Raw genomic sequence first — 19,687 nt, 5'->3', positions numbered from 1 at the left:
CCCACATCAAATGCTTTCGCCTTTTGATTGAAATGGGAATGCAGTGTATGATGCAAGAAATCTTATCCAACTCTCACACACACTCGCACGCACCTTACGAATAATTAGGGAGCCTGATATGATTGTGTAAGTATGCGAATGTATACGGGGAGGGAGATAGCGTCTACAAACAACTGACTCATAATTTGGACTGTGCTGCAAGTCTGCGACAGTATTCGCATCAAAAGCAGTTGGCCAACAACTGGACGTTAAGCCCTTGCACAGTCCATCATTTAAAGTGATTATTGACTATACCATACGTTTTTATTACATACAAACGGCTGCTGTACGGACGATGGGGTTGTGTCGCGTTAAACACTGTCTCCTCAGGCCTGATTTCGCGAGTGCTTCCTCTTAAGTGTATGTTTTCATTACCTACAACGTCTCTCAATGAAACCAGGCCAAGGCTATTACTGCAATTACGCCTTGCTTTAAAACAACTTTCCTAAACACCTTCATTACCTGGGACGGACCGCGCCTCTCGCCTCGCACCGTTCATAATAAACCTGTGTTCATAATTACCCTGGTCCTCAGACTTTCTCAATCTTCCAGGGAGTCAAACCCCCTAATTTGCCCGTTTCGTAACTGTCGGTCTCGCTGACTGAGTGACACTAGTGCTAAAGATAAAGCTGGGCTGTCGCTTCGCGGTTAAAGTCTGTTAGCTATGTCAATATGTTACTATTCCCTCTGCTAAAATGTACTGGAATGGAGCCCTAGGACAAGTGAACTGGAACAAAGTTTTGTTGTTATCTGGTAAATATTGTATATCTAATAAGGTGAAAGAAGTATCATACAAACTCATTCATAGAATCGACCCTGTAAATACCTTTATTATACAGAGGTTTAAAATAGCTATTGATAACAAATGTGTATTTTGTGGTTGTGACCCAGAGACTCTTGACCAATTATTTTGGGACTGTTCTTATGTCAAAAGATTTTGGTGTGAGTTAGAAGATTTTATTTTCAAATAAACAACTATTACTGTTAATTGGAAAGATTCTGATATTACGTTTTAATTTTGATCCAAATGATCTGGACCCTGATTTAACTTTAATTGTTAATTTGTTTATCTTTCATGGAAGATTCTTTGTCCATAAAATGAAGTGGGGAGAGACCAAACCCCTCTTCACATTATTTAAGATAGAATTGAAATATTATTTTTGAAATAATCAGTAAATGTAAAAACAAAAAAGCAATGCACACCATAAAAGTATGTAACAATTTGGAATTAATCTTGATATGTAGTACCCCTGTCTGTTAGGTTTATGTACTCTTGTTTGTATAATTCCGTTTTTTTTTGTATTTGTTGTGTATTTGTTGTGTACATAATAAAAAAAATGTCTGTTAGCGGTGCCACTGCCGTCGAGGTACAGGGCGGGGATAACAAGGGCTAAGCCACCTGCAGACACACCTTAGCAGTGCTCACTTAAATGGGCTGGACTTAAAGAGTTAAGAGTTAGTCAGGCGCTTGGTGATTAAGGCTAAGCAGACTAAAGGACTGAACTCGACATACTCCTCAACTCGTGACTACCTAAGTGCACCCTGCGCCCCATGTAGTGCACCACTTTTGACCAGGGCCCTTATGGGATTGGGCGCCATTTGGGACACACCCAAAGGCCTCTTTTAGAACCAGACTGACTACAACAGGTGTTTATGTGAAGACGACCGAACTCCACAAAGAGAGACATACAGATCATAAAGACAAAGTCAGGTTAAAATGGAAAATAAACACTTAAAACCCCAGGCCTCCAAGCATTTCTCACATGTACACCAATAAAGTGTTGGTTCATTACTCTGAGCCTGGTTGTGAAAGACGAAACTGACACTTGCCAAGCATGAAATACCTGGTAGGTGATGAACTGACATGTGCGATTTTCACTCTTTTATGGGGTGGTATTAGTGTAGTTCTGAATCCTCTGTCTACGTGTTCTGGTGTTGATTACTAGCTGTGGTCCTTTCAAAGCTGCTTTTTGGGCTCGTGTTCAAGGCTAGCTTTGTTGAACATTGCAATGTCATGAATAGAGCCCACATTATTACTGATTCGACATGTCAGAGAGGCATGTTAGTTCTACGTAAGATCGGAACGCTCCACGACGTTGTGCCCTGCTTAGCCCGCCCCTTGTGAAACCCTGACCTAACCATGTCGATTCACAATAAGTAGTGAGCAATCAAACTAGCCCTGATGATTTTCTCATATGTTTTGGAGGATCTCACCGTTAAATTGTGAGGGTAAAACCATCACAACATAGCCTACATGTACAGTGGGTGTGTTTTTATGTATATACTGTATACACCTGTTCTATTCATATACTGTCCATAATGGGGCGGCAGGTAGCCTAGTGGTTAGAGCGTTGGACTAGTCATTGAAAGTAAGAATTTGTTCTTAACTGACCTGCCGAGTTAAATAAAGGTAAAAAAAAAAAGTATTATAATAATAATGTCTATACACGCCATCATATACATATACACTGAGTGTACAAAACGTTAGGAACACCTTCCTTAATATTGATTGCACCTTTTTTTCCCCTCAGAACAGCCTCAATTCGTCGGGGCAGGGACTCTACAAGGTGTCAAAAGCGTTCCACAGGGATGCTGGCCCATATTGACTCCAATGCTTCCCACAGTTGTATGAAGTTGGCTGAATGTTATTTGGGTGGTGGATCCTTCTTGATACACACAGGAAACTGTTGAATGTGAAAAACCCAGCAGCATTGCAGTTCTTGACACACTCGGTGCTACCATAACTACTGCCATACCCCGTTCAAAGGCACTTAAATATTTTGCCTTGCCCATTCACTCTCTGAATGGCACACATACACAATCCATGTCTCAATTGTCTCAAGGCTTAAAAATCCTTCTTTAACCTGTCTCCTCATCTTCATCTACAGGTGATATCAATAAGGGATCATGGATTCACCTAGTCTGTATGTCATGGAAAGAGCAGGTGTTCTTAATGTTTTGTAAACTCAGTGTATATTCCGGACTCTGACATTGTTCGTCCTGATATTTCCTATTTTTTTTGATTGTTAGGTATTACTTCACTGTGGGAGTTGGAAACACAAGCATTTGGCTGCACCTGCAAAATATGTGTGCACGACCAATAAATATTGATTTGATACGATCACACAGACAGAAAAAGAGACCATGACAGTAGCTTTCAAAACAGCCTCTTAGGAGGGAACCAACAGGAATGACTGACAGCGAAGAGGGGTGGGATACTACAGTCAATCCCACTGCATGCACGACAACGGTTCAAACTGCTGTGAATTTCACAAAGGTTCTAAAAGGGTTCTTCTGATCTTCAGGGACGAGGGTTCTACATGGAACCTTTTGGAACCTTTTTCATACAAAATGTTTCTTTGGAACCTTGTGTCTGTGAAAGAAAGGATTCCAAAAGTGTTCTTCGTTGGGTGAAAACGTTCTATCTGGAACCATAAAGGGTTCTTCTACCTGGAGAAGTGTTCTGGTGTGGGTTTATAAAACTCTCCCACCTGTGACCTCATCATGTCTGGCCCTCAAGATCTCCTCTCGGAGAGGTACAATATCAACAGCCACACTTGTGCCTCTAACTTTCCTTGTTACTTTGGGATTTTATGTTCTTAACATTAGCTTGTGTTAATGAAGAACAGCGATAGGAGTGAGACGGTATAATAATGAGGCTGATACAGTAAAATGGGCAGACATCCCGGAGAGGCTGTTCTAGGCTGCTGGCGAGACAGGTGGTAGTCTGTGTGTGTGTATGTGTGTGTGCGTATGCGTGTCTGGAGAAAAGCCCCTTTTGAATAGCCTAACCCCTGGGCACAGACGTCAATTCAACATCTATTCCATGTTGGTTCTATGTAATTTAATTGAAATGACGTGGAAACAACATTGATTCAACCAAGTGCCCAGTGGGTATTTACACCATTGACAGCTGACCAGCTACAACTACAAGTGTCTCTCAAGTGACACCTTAAAAAGAGAGTATAAAGTAGGTGTACAACAAATATTTGAAGTGAAAATAGATTTTTAATTGGCTATATGCCTCTGTCTAGGGCCTATTTCTCCGTCTCACACACATGGAGATAGTGTGAGAGAGAGAGGAAAAAGGAGAGAGGAGAGAAACCAAAGGAACCAATATAAAAATGCTTGCCATGTGTGCATTTTCATGCTCATAGGCTGTGAAAAGGGGGCGGTTACTCATTTACTGTATACACGTAGCCAAACCGAAGATGGAATTATGAAGGTATGCACCGTGCTTTTCCAACCTCTACCCAGCTCCATTCCATGTTGCTGTCAATGGTAGGCTACAGTCATTTATTGATCAGTGCCATTGACGCGAGGGATAATTACATGGCACCATTCATGCGTAACGACCCTAAAGTGTGACATGTGGCAATGTAATATACACTACATGTGCAATAATGTAGCCTATAGCCCAGGAATAGCATACCCAATGTTGTCTTGGCTGAGACTTCTGGTGTGTTTAATAGCGACATAAAGTATTTTATATTATAACAATTGTTAGACATGCGCTTACCTTCCATCCAGCTGAACTATTACTGTCGCCCTTATCCTTGAAATAGGGAACATAGCGGACCATCCAATCATAGACCTGTGAAAGCGTGAGTCTTTTTTCAGGGGTGCTTTCAATGGCTCGTGTGATAAGGTCCGCGTACGACTGGTTACCCCATGCGTTCCGCCGCGAGGATTTGGCTTTGCGCAATTGTCCAGTCACATCAAGTGCCGCGCTGGCCAAGCATGGGTGCGTCGCCCGGATGGGAGCCGGGGCGACTGCTGGATGCTTCAGCTCGGTCGGCGTGCCACCCATTCTCCCCGCTCTGCACGCTGAAACGGCTAGATTGTCATCTGGTTCCACCTTGATGGTCGTCAGTTGAAGACCCCCATTGACCTCCTGCACTTCGGGGAAATCCTCCGGACAAGGCAGTGGCCAAGTGCACGAGCGAGGCCGGCTTTGCGGCTCGAAATCCGAATCGATATCAACCTGATGAGCCAATTCGTCGTCCTCCATCATCAACATTTATCTTCAGTTGTGAAGGAATAACCGAGTTAGAAAGAAATACAATACCTCCACTATTCCCGTATTGTCTCCAATACTAGGCCTACTTCAAACCGAAATCCGTCTCGTGACGAGGATATTACAGTCTGATTCAATAAAGTAACGATCAAATCTCAAGAGAAGCCGGCTGCTGTGGAGATGGATAATGTTGAATAGCTCGTCTGCAGTGGGCTATCACCGACCCGCATGTAACGATAAGAGTAGCAATAATAGTAACAATAATCGTTCTCCCATTTTACCTGAAATAAAACATGTTCAATTGGGGGAATTGGGAATTGCCTACATCTCCAGCAGCTAGAGTCAATCCAAATGCATGACAGTGTCAGTTCATCCGGCTGCAGCAACAGATGATACCTCATATAACGAGAATAGAGATGCAGAGAGCCGTCGAAAGGATCCGAAAAAACATTAGACAATGATAATTTTAAATCAACAGGATTGTGCAGACAGCACAGACAAGCGATGATGTGTGATTATCGCAAATTATTAAATATTCCAGTCTTCACGGAATAGGCTGGCAAATGCAAATCCATTCAGTCACACACAAACGATTCCGAATTCAATTGCAATTATACTTTTTTTAAAATCGGGTCGCATGTGTCTTTTAAAAAAGCGACACACTTCCAGACATTGCACAGTCCAGCATCAGTCTGTTGTTGTCCACTTGATAAATAATTGTAACACACGTATTGCTCGCCTCTAGTATTTCTAACATGTCTATCTCCAATCTCCTTTTCTTACTCTCAGATCCCCTCACATGTCCTCATTTAATAAAACTCGTTTCGTAAATGTGAACTGATGACGCGCTGACGCTGTGGTGTGGAATAGATGCTGCCATTGGATGGCGCGCACATTACTCCCAGAACATGTTTAGAACACCCCGGCCAGAACTCTCTCACATATCATATCAACCCCATCATAAAGCGGTATGTTGTTGCAACATGAAAAATATGCATAATGTTCTTAATCTCTGGAAAAGTGGCTGCTGCGCGTTTTAATGCGATATTTGGTCTCCAGATTCCAATTAGCCTAACTTTCACTCTTAAGAGAATTTGGTGCAGATATACTCTCTTAATGTCCTTATGATCAGTCTTGGAGAATCAGTTGATAATCTCCTTTTGGCGGCACGGTGTCCCAAAAGACCCACTGATGCGCAAAGCGTCTCTGGTGGTGCACCAGAACAGCGGGAGTGTAGTTTTCTACCACAATTAGATAGATTTAGTTCAGATTAACAGAGATTAGGTAACCCCAGATTCTAATCCGATATGAGTGAAGAAAAAATTAAATAGCTACATGCTGTTCAATTATCTCTGCTCTTTTCCCTCCATCACCGGAAGAAAATGTAGGCGTAGCACATAATTTTCTAAAATCGCTTTTGCCAAGTTTCGATGCGTTACAGCAGCCTGTTTCTTTCTACACTTGCAGAAATGACCGTTGAGGATGTCAGACTCCCAGTGGCAGCCCCTGTTTGACCCGTGTGTGTAACAACCAGATTGCTACATTGACCGAGGGGATTCCGCCCACTGTATGGTGCCGCCTCCTCATGTGTCAAAATTGACAGCTGGGCGGGCGCATTGCTCAGGTGCTTAGACGCGATTGGCTACCGCAGTTCAGACCACGTTGTCCATTGGCTGATTATATGGCCGAAGGGGTTAATTCAGATTAATAATGTAATCAATGTAGTGTCCTTTACTTTGACTGAGAATTTATCATTTTATTGGTGGTAAGTCTGCATCACATATTTGTCATTGACAGTAATAGTCAAAGGTGAACAAAAGCAAAGAGTAGTCACAGACGGGGTATTTAGACACCATGTTAGTCTAACTCAAAACATATGGGTCAGTGGTTTTCGAAAAACAGACAAGAGCCCTATAAACTACATAAAACTAGAAAAGTAAAAATAGACATAGGGGGCTGCCTAACCCATAATGCATTTTTTGAACCACACAGGAATGGAAAACATATACCCAAATGCTGACCTATACTGTACTTTCCACCAAAATAAATAAAACTTGCTTTACAATCCTATTACACAGTTATTACACACATGGAGACATCTAATTTACTGTACATGGGTTGCTCACTAATACAGTGTTCAAAAGAATACAGGATAGATTCAGGATCATGGCAGTGACTTTTAAATACTTGTTTTTATATGTTTTTCATTCGTGAGGAATAAAATGTCATCTTAAAGTGTTTGGGGTGGACCCTTAGACTGCATGTTGGCTTGCTGCCCATTGTCTAGTGAAGAAACCAAGCCAGGATCAGGTGAGCGGTTGGGCAATGTCGTGGCCATTACGGAATGTCTGCACGCACCAGTTATGAGATAGGTAGGCCTACACTACTAACCCACAGTCATTGCCACACACACACACACACACACACAGACCTTACTTCACATTGCATTATTTGTTCTGCGAAAGGGGTTGTCAATGTTCTACATTATTTTACCCATGATTGAAGTTTTTGGCTGAAGCTTTTGTTCTGAGGACAATACTAGATGGTGGATCGAATAGCATTGTTTAGTTGGACTGACAGCACACACAAACAACAATGGGCGCTCACATATTCCTTGAGTGATATAAGTGGCCACAAAGATCCCAAACCACAAAAACATCTATTTAAAGAACAAGCTGAGATTGTCTACCAAGTCCCCACCCATTACACCTACTACAGTAAGTACAGTTAAAGTTGCACAATATGACTACAAAATGCAGTAAAGTCTCAGTTGTGAAATTGTACATGTCAAATATAGCACATGCGTGAGGTGGAAGAATGTGTCATAGTGTGTCATGGTATGACCAATAAATATATCGCTTGAAAAACCCTTCACAGAACAACGCAAACTGGCTCTAACCAGAATAGAAAGATGAGTGGGAGGCCACGGTGCACAACTGAGCAAGAGGACAAGTACATTAGAGGGTCTAGTTTGAGAAACAGACACGTTACAAGTCCTTAACTGGCAGCTTCATTAAATAGTACCCGCAAAACACCTGTCTCAACACTCTATTCTGGTTAGAGCCCGTTTGCGCTGTTCTGTGAAGGGAGTAGTACACAGCGTTGTATGAGATCTTCAGTTTCTTGGCAATTTCTCGCATGGAATAGCCTTCATTTCTCAGAACAAGAATAGACTGACGAGTTTCAGAAGAAAGTCCTTTGATTCTGGCTATTTTGAGCCAGATACTCACCTAGTCTAAAGAAGGCCAGTTTTATTGCTTCTTTAATCAGAACAACAGTTTTCAGCTGTGCTAACATAATTGCAAAATGGTTTTCTAATAATCAAATAGCCTTTTAAAATGAGAAACTTGGATTAGCTAACACAACGTGCCATTGGAACACAGGAGTGATGGTTGCTGATAATGGACCTCTGTACTCCTAATTATTCCAAAAACAATCAGCCGTTTCTAGCTACAATAGTCATTTACTACATTAACCATGTCTACACTGTAATTCTGATCAATTTTATGTTATTTTCATGGACAAAAAATGTGCTTTTCTTTAAAAAACAAGGACATTTCTAAGCAACCCCAAACTTTTGAACGGTTGTATACTTCCATAAATATTTTGAGATGGTACTGGTCTACCTTCAGAAGAGTCTTGTGGGCATCCTAGAGGAAATCAACCAACGCGTTCGTGAGAGTCTCACCTTTCAATAGAGGGGTCATATTAGTGTTTAGGCCAAACCGTTCAGACACAACAGATGTTTTTGTGAGAAGACCGATCTTCAGGATGTCTCCTGGTCTGACAAATACCACACTAGCTCTGCCACCTTTCACAGCAGATGATGAAGGCCGACATCAACGGATGTGGTTGATTGAGATGCAGCCCATGCAACAACGAAAAAGATACTGTATCTCTAGCTTAACAGACAGTTTTTTATTACTATGCTAGTTAGATTTTTGCAGGGCGCTCTTCACACTCTTCACAGACACTGAAAAGTTACAATTTCCAAGCTATGGAGTTTCGGCCAGCATTGCATAACATGTCTCGGAACAAGAACTCCTACTGAGACAGAGAACATATACAAAAATAACTAATCAGAGGTGATGAGAGACAGTGGACCCAATCCAGAGGCTTGGAAGAGGACCACACCTCAGGAGGGAGAAGAGGGGAGGCGAGGAATAGATGGAGAGACAGAGGGAGGCCCTGTCACTGTCAGGAGACTAGCGCCGAGAGTGTGTGTACGGCCCGTCCAGGCAGGCAGGCTGCTTTACACTGGTCCCCATACCAGACATTCCGAGGCAGGAGGGCTGGCTTAAGGCACTCTCTGTGGCTGATCTTCGAAAAGCCCTTCACCACAGCGAACCACTTCAGCCACAAGCGGGGCAGCCGCAGGCTGGGCTAAGAGCTGCTCCACAACAGCACAAGGCAAGCCTGTAAATTGGCACACCGAAAAAGCACTCAGTGGAATTTCATTCACCTACAAAAAATAAAGGGTTCCCTCCCACTTCCCCACAGCCAAGACCCACCCATCATTCCCCTCCCACCTCCAGTAACCTCACATCTTTACTTAAGTAGGCCATGTACCCGTGTCGCTCTGGTGGTACTGGGATGAGTGGAAGACTGGGAGTTGGAGGAGCCACAAGGAGGCCCTGGGGAGACCGATGTCCGTCCTGGGAAAACGCCTCCCTCCTCTTCAGTCACAGTTCGCCTCCCTCACCAAGCATATGGGCTCCCAATGACACAGGAAGGAGAGGCTCCTTTCCAATTATCAAGAATGTTCCTGAGTAGGCAAGTCTGGATTTCACCCCCTCCGTGGCACCAGCCCAACTTGGGCTGACTTAAATACTTCCTGCCCTGGGCAAAGAGTCAGGCTTATCGTGGCACAGATCTTCGCACGGGCCCTACCTGGTATGAACACAATGTTCAGAGGCACAAAGATGAGTGGATCCAAGAGGCTATAATTACGACGGAATGCAGCGGAGTGGGATAAAAGTGGTGCGCAGGTAACAGTTTCTTTCCTCTGTTGTTTTGAGGGCTCTGACAGTGAGAGGTTTAACTAATACGATAGTGGCCCGCTTAATCCTATTTACAAGTTAAACAATGTCTGGATGATAAAAATCTCCTTGACAATTCTCCTGTACTAGGCTGTTTCTTTGGGTGGCAGAAGATGGTAAGGTGGCATAGATGTGTGTTCTGGTTGTCAAATACATGAACATGACATTGGGGAATACACATTGATTTCCCACTTATTAGAGCCATGGCGGGTGAGATGAGGAGTGGAAAGGTCAGGGTTATGTCCATGCCCCTCTACAATGGGCATATAAGTACATTATCTGCAAGTACATTATCCTGACAATCCTCGATTAATACGATTCATATTTCTTAATAGGGGTAGTCTATGAGATGTCCATAACCTTCTGCTGAGCCAAAGATCGCTATATGCTTTTACTACTGACTGCACATGATGAACATTACTATTGACTGTGTGCAACCCAAGAGGTCATGTTACTGCATTTACCTCATTGTTTAATCTGGTTTTTAGGAGGAACTCTGAGCTCTATTTTCTAAGAAACTGAGGCACCATCGCTTGGCCTCTGCCTCCGGCAGTGAGTTAAATCACTCACTCGCACAAGAAGAAACCATTGGTTGGCTGGATCCACAATGGCTGAGAGGGCCCGATGCCAAGCAGCTGATTAGCCTGGCTGGGTTCCTCAGGCAGCACAGAGGAGAGGTACACAGGGCGGGGGGGGGGGGGGGGGGGGGCTCATGACCAGAGATCAGGCTACTAAACACAAGTTTAAGTGGAATAAAGCCAGCAGAATGTTGTGTATGATGGGCTGGACATAAACAGCCCTGGGCAAGAGGCATCTGCTTCTTTAATATATAATTCACTTTACAGGCAGCAAGAAACATCAGACTCAGTCCTTGTCCTTCGGGCCATGAGTCTGGTTTTGGTTGTTGGTCAAAGTGGTAAGAAGGGCTGTGTCTCTATCTTGTACTTTCATTGATAAATCAGCCACTATGGAATTCTGTGCACAGAAAAGGGCTGTATTTGAATAATTCCAAGCAGACTTAATGGCAATGGGACAGACATGTTGTAAGGCAGGCCGGAAGTGAGGGCAGGTGAGCCCATGTTGAAATGCTTCCTAGTCCTCTCTACCAATGAGCAAGACCTCGCCTTTAGGTCATTATTCTACTTACCTACTTTTCCATTACCTGTCTCAATGGCACTGGCCGTGCGCTCACAGACACCCTGGTGGGACAAATACAACTTTGCAATCTCTATACGACATCAGTGAATGAATAAGGAAGTGGATAGAATCGTATTTCTTATGTTCAGTAAAAGTAACACATTTATAAAATATCTATGACGACAGTATGTTTAGCTTTGTAAGATTATACATGACCAACCACCCAGCTTTGGAGTAGTTCCCTAAAGCTCGCTACTGTACCGGGAGACTTACAGCAATTGTCCTAAGCTAATGATATGCAAACTGCATGCAGAGACTAAAAATGGTATCCATTCGTTCGCCTGACTCGTTCGTCTGACTATGGGTAAGTATGAAAACAAAATCTCGCAGTATCCCTTTGAGCATTGGGCATGATGTGCACTTGCAGCTACAGTGCATTCGGGAAGTATTTCGCCCCATTGACGTTTTCTACAATTTGTTATGTTATAGCCTCATTTTAAAATGGATTAAATTGCCCCCCCACCCCCACCCCCATCAACGTACACACACACACATCAATGTACACACACAATACCCCATAATGACAAAGCAAAAAAAATCAGAATGAAATATCACATTTACATACAGTACCAGTCAAAAGCTTGGACACACCTACTCATTCAAGGGTTTTTCTCTATTTTTACTTTTTTCTACATTATAGAATAATAGTGAAGACATCAACACTATGAAATAACACTTATGGAATCATGTAGTAACCAAAAAAGTGTTAAACCAATGAAAATATACACTGCTCAAAAAAATAAAGGGAACACTTAAACAACACAATGTAACTCCAAGTCAATCACACTTCTGTGAAATCAAACTGTCCACTTAGGAAGCAACACTGATTGCCAATACATTTCACATGCTGTTGTGCAAATGGAATAGACAACAGGTGGAAATTATAGTCAAATAGCAAGACACCCCCAATAAAGGAGTGGTTCTGCAGGTGGTGACCACAGACCACTTCTCAGTTCCTATGCTTCCTGGCTGATGTTTTGGTCACTTTTGAATGCTGGCGGTGCTTTCACTCTAGTGGTAGCATGAGACGGAGTCTAAAACCCACACAAGTGGCTCAGGTAGTGCAGCTCCTCCAGGATGGCACATCAATGCGAGCTGTGGCAAGAAGGTTTGCTGTGTCTGTCAGCGTAATGTCCAGAGCATGGAGGCGCTACCAGGAGACAGGCCAGTACGTCAGGAGACGTGGAGGAGGCCGTAGGAGGGCAACAACCCAACAGCAGGACCGCTACCTCCGCCTTTGTGCAAGGAGGAGCAGGAGGAGCACTGCCAGAGCCCTGCAAAATGACCTCCAGCAGGCCACAAATGTGCATGTGTCTGCTCAAACGGTCAGAATCAGACTCCATGAGGGTGGTATGAGGGCCCGACATCCACAGGTGGGGGTTGTGCTTACAGCCCAACACCGTGCAGGACGTTTGGCATTTGCCAGAGAACACCAAGATTGGCAAATTCGATACTGGCATCCTGTGCTCTTCACAGATGAAAGCTGGTTCACACTGAGCACGTGACAGACGCGACAGTCTGGAGACATCGTGGAGAACGTTCTGCTGCCTGAAATATCCTCCAGCATGACCGGTTTGGCGGTGGGTCAATCTTAGTGTGGGGTGGCATTTCTTTGGGGGGCCGCACAGCCCTCCATGTGCTCGCCAGAGGTAGCCTGACTGCCATTAGGTACCGAGATGAGATCCTCAGACCCCTTGTGAGACCATATGCTGGTGCGGTTGGCCCAGGGTTCCTCCTAATACAAGACAATGCTAGACCTCATGTAGCTGGAGTGTGTCAGTGTGTACAAACTTTTGACTGGTACTGTAAGTATTCAGACCCTTTACTCTGTACTTTGTTTAAGCACCTTTGGCAGCGATTACAGCCTCGAGCCTTCTTGGGTATGACGCTACAAGCGTGGCACACCGGGGAGTTTCTCCCATTCTTCTCTGTAGATACTCTCACTCTCAAGTGTCGCCGCACAGCTTTTTTCAGGTCTCTCCAGGGATGTTCGATCGGTTTCAAGTCTGGGCTCTGGCTGGGCCACTCAAGGACATTAGGGAGACTTGTCCCGAAGCCACTCCTGCATTGTCTTGGCTGTATGCTTAGGGTCGTTGTCCTGTTGGAAGGTGAACTTTTGCCCCAGTCTTAGGTCCCGAGTGCTCTGTAGCAGGTTTTCATCAAGGATCTCTGCACTTTGCTCCGTTCATCTTTCCCTCGATCCTGACAAGTCTCCCAGTACCTGCCGCTGAAAAACATCCCCACAGCAAGATGCTGCCACCACCATGCTTCACTGAAGTGATGGAGCCAGGTTTCCTCCAGACGTGACGCTTGGCATTCAGGCCAAAGAGTTCAATCTTGGCTTCATCAGACAAGAGAATCTGTTTTTTCATGGTCTGAGAGTCCTTTAGGTGTCTTTTGGAAAACTCCAAGCGGTCAGTCATGTGCCTTTTACTGAGGAGTGGCTTCCGTCCGACCACTCTACCATAAAGGCTTGATTGGTGGAGTGCTGCAGAGATGGGAGTACCTTCCAGAAGGACAACCATCTCCACAGAGAAGCTCTGATTTTTGCTCTGACATGCACCGTCAACTGTGGGACCTTATATAGACAGGTGTGTGCCTTTCCAAATCATGTCCAATCAATTGAATTCACCACCGGTGCTCTAATCAAGTTGTAGAAATGTCTCAAGGATGATCAATGGAAACATGAGCTCAATTTCGAGTCTCATAGCAAAGGGTTTAAAAACTTATGTAAACAATATTATTTTTATTTTTTAATAAATGTGAAAACATTTCTCAAAACCTTTTTTCACTTTGTCATTCTGGGGTATTGTGTGTAGATTTAGGAAAAACTGTATTTAATCAATTTTAGAATAAGGCTGGAACAAAATGTGGAAATAGTGAAGGGGTCTGAATACTTTCCGAATGCACTGTATATGGGAGGGCATCAGAGGAAAACTGATCTCTAGCCAAGAATGGACATGATGACACAATAGACCATTTTGAAATTATGACTGTAGATTAAACAACCTGAGGCCTCAAGTCTTGTACTCAAAAGAGCCTCCCTCCACACAGGTTGCCATTGATGTAGTAATGGGTTAAGAGAAATGAGAGGGGAAGGGAAATCAATGCTTTTGTGAGAGGAAGAAAGGGAAAGCTTTCACAGGTATATATATCATTAAGCAATTGAAAAAGCTAATTAGAGTTGTGGGATGAGATGTGCAGATCTCGTGGCTAACTATTACCATGGCAACCACAGCTCATGTGTAGATGATCCGAGGTGCAAATATAACTGGCTCTAACCAGAAAGGCTGTTTTTACAAATAGAGTAGGAGAGCTCCCTAGTGGTAGTCAATGGAAATGGCACCTGTCAACATTTAGAATACAAACATTGGGGAATATGGCAGATAGAAATGTTATTAATAGAGCTGGAATGATGGGGCGGCAGGATGGGCATTCGGCCAGTAACCTAAAGGTCGCTGGTTTGATTCCCCGAGCCAGTGGAAAATCTGTCGATGTGTCCTTAAGCTAGTGATGCCCAATTGCACCTGTAAGTCGCTCTGGATAAGAGCATCTGCTAAACGACTTAAATGTTATGATACATTATTCTACATGTCAGGATATGTTATGAATATGTAGATTAGAACAAACTGGCCTGTCTGAACATTACACGATGTTGTGTCCTGCTGCACACTCACTTGTTGAGTGCTGCAAACCAATAGGACACTGTTGAGTTGAGAAAAACATTTTTTTATAAACACTATAGCGCTGTGCATTTCTTAAAACATCTCAAAGTCAGAACAAAGCACTACACAAAACGTATATTCTAAGAGTTCGGCACTGTGAATAGAAACATTGTTATTTATTGACTCATTCAAAGCCTCATTTGTCACATCAGCCATGTTGGCTATGTCATAAACCTCCTGTGAAGTCCTTGTCAAACACCACTAACATCCAAATGACAGATGGTCCTTCTCCAAATGGACGAGACACGCATCAAGATTGAGAGATCTAGAGTTCATTTACAGAGACAAAGGACTGTGGGAAAGCGCTTTCTCATAGGAATCATACAAAAATAAGTCCCATGTAAAAAAAAAATATGTTTTAATAAAAACTACACTTTGTCCATGACAGCCAACAGAGGCTCATCATAAAACACTCCTTCTTACATGTGTCTCTTGGGGTCAATCTTCTCCAGGTGAACCAGGGGCTTGAGCTGCTCAGCGAAGCTGCGCATGTCCTCTGACATGGTATCCTGGCCCGCAGGGGCCAATACACTGAGCTCCACCAGGTAGGAGAGTGACAGCGGCTCAGTGTTCTCTGTATTCCCGGGGACCAGGATGCGAGACAGTTTACTAACTACCACTTTGAGCACACCTTTGCGGAAAATGTGGCCCTTGGCTATGAACTCGTGGTCCATGCGGAAGCCCATTTCATTGAGGAAGTCGGGCAGGCTGTGCGAGGCGGCCACATCCACACAGTTGCGAACCAGCGCGTGGCGGGACTTGTCACCCACCTCCGGCTGGCCCAGGTAGCGCAGGTGCCAGGGCACTGTGGGGTGGGAGAGGGAGCGGCGGGCTCGCAACAGGAACGGGTTGCCCTGCTGGCCCTTCAGGAGGTAGACCAGCTCATGGTCGGCAAATGTCTCGGGTTCCATGTTGTCACAAAGGCCCCGGAGGCGGTGCAATAGGCTTTCGAGGGCCTGGTCCAAGACGCTGCCTGAGTGTGGTGACATGACAGAACGGTGTAAGCAATGTTATATTATCAAGTGTAGCTTGAATCAGTGCAACTTGCCATTTGGACTTTTTAAGAGTGAATTGAAATGCAAATTCAAAAATGTAAAAGGCCTCAATAGAAATAGACAGCAATTTTCAATTATTGAATCGCAACTAACTGATACAGAGATGACCAAGCCACAGCACAGGGGCTGGTATGGGTTCTTCAGCTGAACATGCAGTGCATTCGGAAAGTATTCAGACCCCTTGACTTTATGCAGACTTTGTTACGTTACAGCCTTATTCTAAAATTAATACAATACATTTCTTTCCTCAATCTACACACAATACCCTATAATGACAAAGCAAAAACAGGTTTATACAAATAAAAAAACAGAAATACCTTATTTACATAAGTTTTCAGAGCCTTTGCTATGGGACTCAAAATTGAGCTCTGGTGCATCCTGTTTCCATTGATCATCTTTGAGATGTTTCTACAACTTGATTGGAGTCCACTTGTGATAAATTAAATTGATTGGACATGATTTGGAAAGGCAGACACCCACAGTTGACAGTGCATGGCAGAGCAAAAACCTCTCAGAGACAGAATTATGTTGAGGCACAGATCTGGGGAAGGGTACAAAAACAAATCTGCACCATTGAAGGTCCCCAAGAACACAGTGGCCTCTATCATTCTTAAAACTGGAAGAAGTTTGGAACCAACAAGACTTCCTAGAGCTGGGCAATCGAGGAAGAAGGGCCTTGGTCAGAGACGTGACCAAAAACCAGATGGTCACTCTAACAGAGCTCCAGAGTTCCTCTGTGGAGATGGGAGAACCCGCTTGGCATTTGCCTAAAGGACTCAGACCATTAGAAACAAGATTCTCTGGTCTGATGAAACCAAGATTGAACTCTTTGGCCTGAATGCCAAAGCGTCACGTCTGGAAGAAACCTGGCACCATCCCTACGGGAAAGCATGGAGGTGGCAACATCATGCTGTGGGGATGTTTTTCAGCAGCAGGGGCTGGGAGACTTGTCAGGGTCGAGGGAAAGATGAACGGAGCAAAGTACAGAGAGATCCTTGATGAAAACCTGCTCCAGAGCACTCAGAACCTCAGACTGGGGCAAAGGTTCACATTTCAACAGGACAACGCAGGAGTGAATTGGGACAAGTCTCTGAATGTTCTTGAGTGCCCCAGCCAGAGCCCGGACTTGAACCCTATCAAACATCTCTGGAGAGAGCTGAAAATAGCTGTGCAGCGATGCCCCCCATCCAACCTGACAGAGGATTTGCAGAGAAGAATGGGAGAAACTCACCAAATACGAGTGTGGCAAGCTTGTAAAGTCATACCCAGGAAGACAAAGTGCTTGAGCTGTAATCACACGGCCAAAGGTGCTTCAACAAAGTACTGAGTAAAGGTTCTGAATGCTTATGAAAATGTAATATTTTATTTATTTTTACATTCGCAATACCTATTTTTTTTGTCATTATGTGGTATTGTGTGTAGATTGATGAGGGGAAAAAACGATTTAATACATTTTATAATAAGTCTATAACATAACAAAATGTGGAAAAAGGTGAAGGGGTCTGAATACTTTCCGAATGCACTGTATTGACATTGATTATGATCTGGATATATTTTTCAAGACCCCTACAAGATAGCCAACCACAGAATACCAAATAGGTACGCCTGCCCTACTGGAGACTCAAGAATCTCGAACGAGGTAAACTCACCTTGCAGCAGGTACTCCATCATGTTAATTGTGCCCCCCGTGATGGGCAGCACTGAGACTGGTGGGGCCTCCATCACTCGTCAGTGTCAGACAGGTAACTAGAGCAAGGGGAAAAATGAAAACACCTCAATCAATTCGTATTACATAGACTAACGTTATGACTATAAACATCATTTCTTAATGATTGCATCTCCAACCTAGCCATATTTCCCGACTGGCTAAGCTATCAGGCTAGTTGGAGCTAGTTTAGACAGACAGTATCTAATTTCATTCAAACAAATAGTTAGCTAGCCAGTTAGCTAGCTAGCCAAATAAGCTACAGAAAAAATGAAACAAGTCACCGATAAGAAAAAGTCACTGAGAAATCGGGCAAAATGCACTTAACTCACCTTATGTTTGGCGGCTTGGACTGCCGAGTACCTGCTTCTTCCTTCGCAAACTGCCACTGCAGCAATTCAAGCTAACTTGCAACCTAGCTAACGTTAGCTCATAGTTACATTGAAACAAGCTAGCTAGGTTGCTAGGCAGGTACAAATAAACGTTTTCAACGTTCACAGTAACAGATTGGCTAGAGTTGAGCCCGTGTGATGGGGGAGGAATAGCTAGCTCGCTATCATACTTCTCACCCAGATCCGCGTTTGCGCATTGTGCAACGATATGCAGCAAGGGGCATTCAAGAACGGAAACGTTCCGAAAGCATTTGAAAACGTTCTGAAAGCAACTCAGCGGATCGATGAGTTCAAAATGTTACATTTCAGCAACTTGTTTACAAGTATGTCACAAATTAAATGTATAGACATCTGAATACACAGGCGTTATGCTTTTTGATATATAAAGCAGGCTTTCTTCCTTTTATTTTTTTAAATATTGGTTTAAAGGTTAAAAGTACAGAAGTGCGTGACACAGTGCAATACCAATTTAATACAAACAAAAGGTCATGCCAAAATGTGATTATATAACTTTTTGACAGAATATAAAACAAACCAATTCAAAGCATAAAAATCATTCCCAACAACAACAGTATGCCTTTTTGGCATTTTGTGTGCCTGAGCACAATGGAAACACTTGATTTAAACTATTTATTACGCCTCTCATCAAAGTAGTGTCATTCTTAGTTCCTAGACCCTGATATGACTGTACACACACTCATTGTCATTTCTGATGTCATCTCTCTGTTGGACTCTCCTGATAACCAAGGATGAATAAACAAGTGTAGTTTCTTCCTCCTGTTGAAAGGAGATGCATAGATGTATGTGCATAATACTATACTGATGTGCAACTAAACATCATCAATATCGTTTTATCAAGAATAATAGTAGTAATGTCGGCTAGATAAGATAACTTACAAAGCTGGTCCCCTGGCCACCACAGAGAAGTTGATTGGCAGAAGCTTAAACATTTGAACAAACAGACAAACATTTCCATTTAAAACAGATAGGGCCTCAAACTGCATTACCATCTCCAAACAATTGTTTTAATATTGTGATCTCCCCATCTTCAAAGATAACAATACGGTATATTTATCCTACCTGCGAGTATTCTCCATTTCAAATGGCATAATTTAAACAGTGCCAGTGCAACAAGGAAAAGGCACACAGCTGCAGAGACTCCAGCTACTGTTGATGCCAGCCATTGAGGTTCTCGGTTATCTGGAGGAGTAGGCCCATTGTCTGTAAAAGAGGCAACAGTGTTGGGTAGTGTTACTACAGAAAATGCTGTTAGTAAAGAATCTGGCAATCCTGTTGATGTTAGAGAACATGTGGAAAGTCAGTGAGATTGGGGTTTAAGAACTACTCCTTTTGGGTCTCACCTATGCTTTTGTTGGTGGTGTTGTTCAGAGCGGAGTCAAGTGCGTAATATGTGCTGGTAATCACATTCTTAGTTACTTCATGCATAAAGCCACTGCTTGACACAGTGGTTATTATTGGCATGTGAGATCCTAAATAAAGAGATAGATGGTTAGGGTG

At 43.4% G+C, this 19,687-nt stretch overlaps 2 protein-coding genes across 2 annotated transcripts in view; both read right to left on the bottom strand.

Annotated features, from left to right (window-relative positions):
• LOC139366611 (forkhead box protein O6-like) overlaps positions 1-5,840 on the bottom strand; it is a 40,271-nt gene extending 34,431 nt beyond the window's left edge. Inside the window, exon 1 of the mRNA XM_071104303.1 lies at positions 4,559-5,840. Within this exon, the coding sequence (XP_070960404.1) occupies positions 4,559-5,059 (501 nt within the window). The 5' untranslated portion in view covers positions 5,060-5,840. The remainder of the gene's footprint in view (positions 1-4,558) is intronic.
• Positions 5,841-14,112: 8,272 nt separating this feature from the next.
• On the bottom strand, positions 14,113-18,351 carry LOC139380947 (mediator of RNA polymerase II transcription subunit 18). The gene is made up of 3 exons (XM_071124138.1): positions 18,110-18,351; positions 17,722-17,818; positions 14,113-15,990 (listed from the first exon to the last, which is right to left on the bottom strand). The coding sequence occupies exons 2-3, from the start codon at positions 17,792-17,794 to the stop codon at positions 15,437-15,439; spliced, it is 627 nt and encodes a 208-aa protein (XP_070980239.1). The 5' UTR covers positions 17,795-17,818; positions 18,110-18,351; the 3' UTR covers positions 14,113-15,436.
• Between the last annotated feature and the right edge of the window lie 1,336 nt (positions 18,352-19,687).

This window comes from Oncorhynchus clarkii, chromosome 2 (genome assembly GCF_045791955.1).
Source record: "Oncorhynchus clarkii lewisi isolate Uvic-CL-2024 chromosome 2, UVic_Ocla_1.0, whole genome shotgun sequence".
In the NCBI taxonomy this organism is placed as follows: Eukaryota; Metazoa; Chordata; class Actinopteri; order Salmoniformes; family Salmonidae; genus Oncorhynchus; species Oncorhynchus clarkii.
This window is presented reverse-complemented; position numbering and strand designations above follow the sequence as displayed.

Coding starts and splice junctions, on each gene's coding strand:
- LOC139380947 (XM_071124138.1), bottom strand. CDS start 17,794: ATGGAGGCCCCACCAGTCTCAGTGCTGCCCATCACGGGGGGCACAATT. Junction 15,991..17,721: donor GATGGAGTACCTGCTGCAAG/GTGAGTTTACCT, acceptor CACCACACTCAG/GCAGCGTCTTGGACCAGGCC.